At 37.3% G+C, this 864-nt stretch overlaps 1 protein-coding gene across 2 annotated transcripts in view; it reads left to right on the forward strand.

The window, feature by feature from the left end:
- Positions 1-864, forward strand: part of LOC115995590 (shikimate kinase 1, chloroplastic-like) — a 15,971-nt gene extending 15,107 nt beyond the window's left edge. Inside the window, exons 2-5 of one of the 2 annotated variants that reach the window (XM_031234667.1) lie at positions 71-200; positions 337-415; positions 532-605; positions 781-864. In XM_031234667.1, coding sequence (XP_031090527.1) covers positions 71-200; positions 337-415; positions 532-605; positions 781-834 — 337 coding nt within the window. In that variant the 3' untranslated portion in view covers positions 835-864. The remainder of the gene's footprint in view (positions 1-70; positions 201-336; positions 416-531; positions 606-780) is intronic. The other variant, XM_031234668.1, reaches the window with a different exon arrangement.

Below are 864 nucleotides of genomic sequence, written 5' to 3' on the forward strand. Positions count from 1 at the left end.
TAGTATTTATATAATCAAATTCTTTGTCTGCCATGCCATTAGCTGGTGATGTTTTCTGGAATTCATGCAGGAGATATATGCACAAGGGCATTAGTGTCTGGTTAGATGTGCCTGTGGATGCCTTAGCTAGGAGAATTTCAGCAGTTGGAACTCATTCCCGGCCCCTATTACATAATGAATCTGGGGACATTTATGCCAAGGTTTACAACTTAACCCTAAAATTGCACATCTGGAAATGGCTCTAAATTTCTAATTTGATTATGAATGTTGAGAAAGATAGTAGAAATACTAATACTTGCTTTGTTGGGATGCTTTTTTTCTTTTTTACTCATATAGACTCTCAAACGTTTGTCGACACTTCTGGACAAAAGGGAGGATGCATATGCCAATGCCAAAGCTAGGGTTTGCCTAGAAAGTATGCAATCATTGTGTTCTGCTTTCTTTTTCCTCCAGTTCTTGGCCTCTTAATATTTTAGTTTCAATCATACTTTTTTTTAATGTTCCAAAATGTCTTGAGAATAACGGTGTAAGCTTTTTCAGATATTGCTGCAAAAAGCGGTTGCATTGATGTTTGCACTATCACGCCTACGGAGATTGCCATTGAGGTCCGTCTCCTTGTCTCTCTCTCTTTTATTTCTATGTATATCCAATCTTTTCTTGCAATTTTCTGCATTTATCAGCGCACATGTGAATGTGATTTCTAGCATTTTTTACATGCTAAATCGATACATAGACAGCAATAAGTATTTGCACAGCTAACTTGGTCCCACTCACGTCCAGGCACTTGTACAAATTGGAAACTTGTTGAAAAAAGAAAGTAGAGAAGTGCATTGAGCTCCATCATATACATGCATTTTGGTCAAT

The sequence above is a fragment of the Ipomoea triloba genome, chromosome 11 (genome assembly GCF_003576645.1).
Source record: "Ipomoea triloba cultivar NCNSP0323 chromosome 11, ASM357664v1".
Lineage (NCBI taxonomy): Eukaryota > Viridiplantae > Streptophyta > Magnoliopsida > Solanales > Convolvulaceae > Ipomoea > Ipomoea triloba.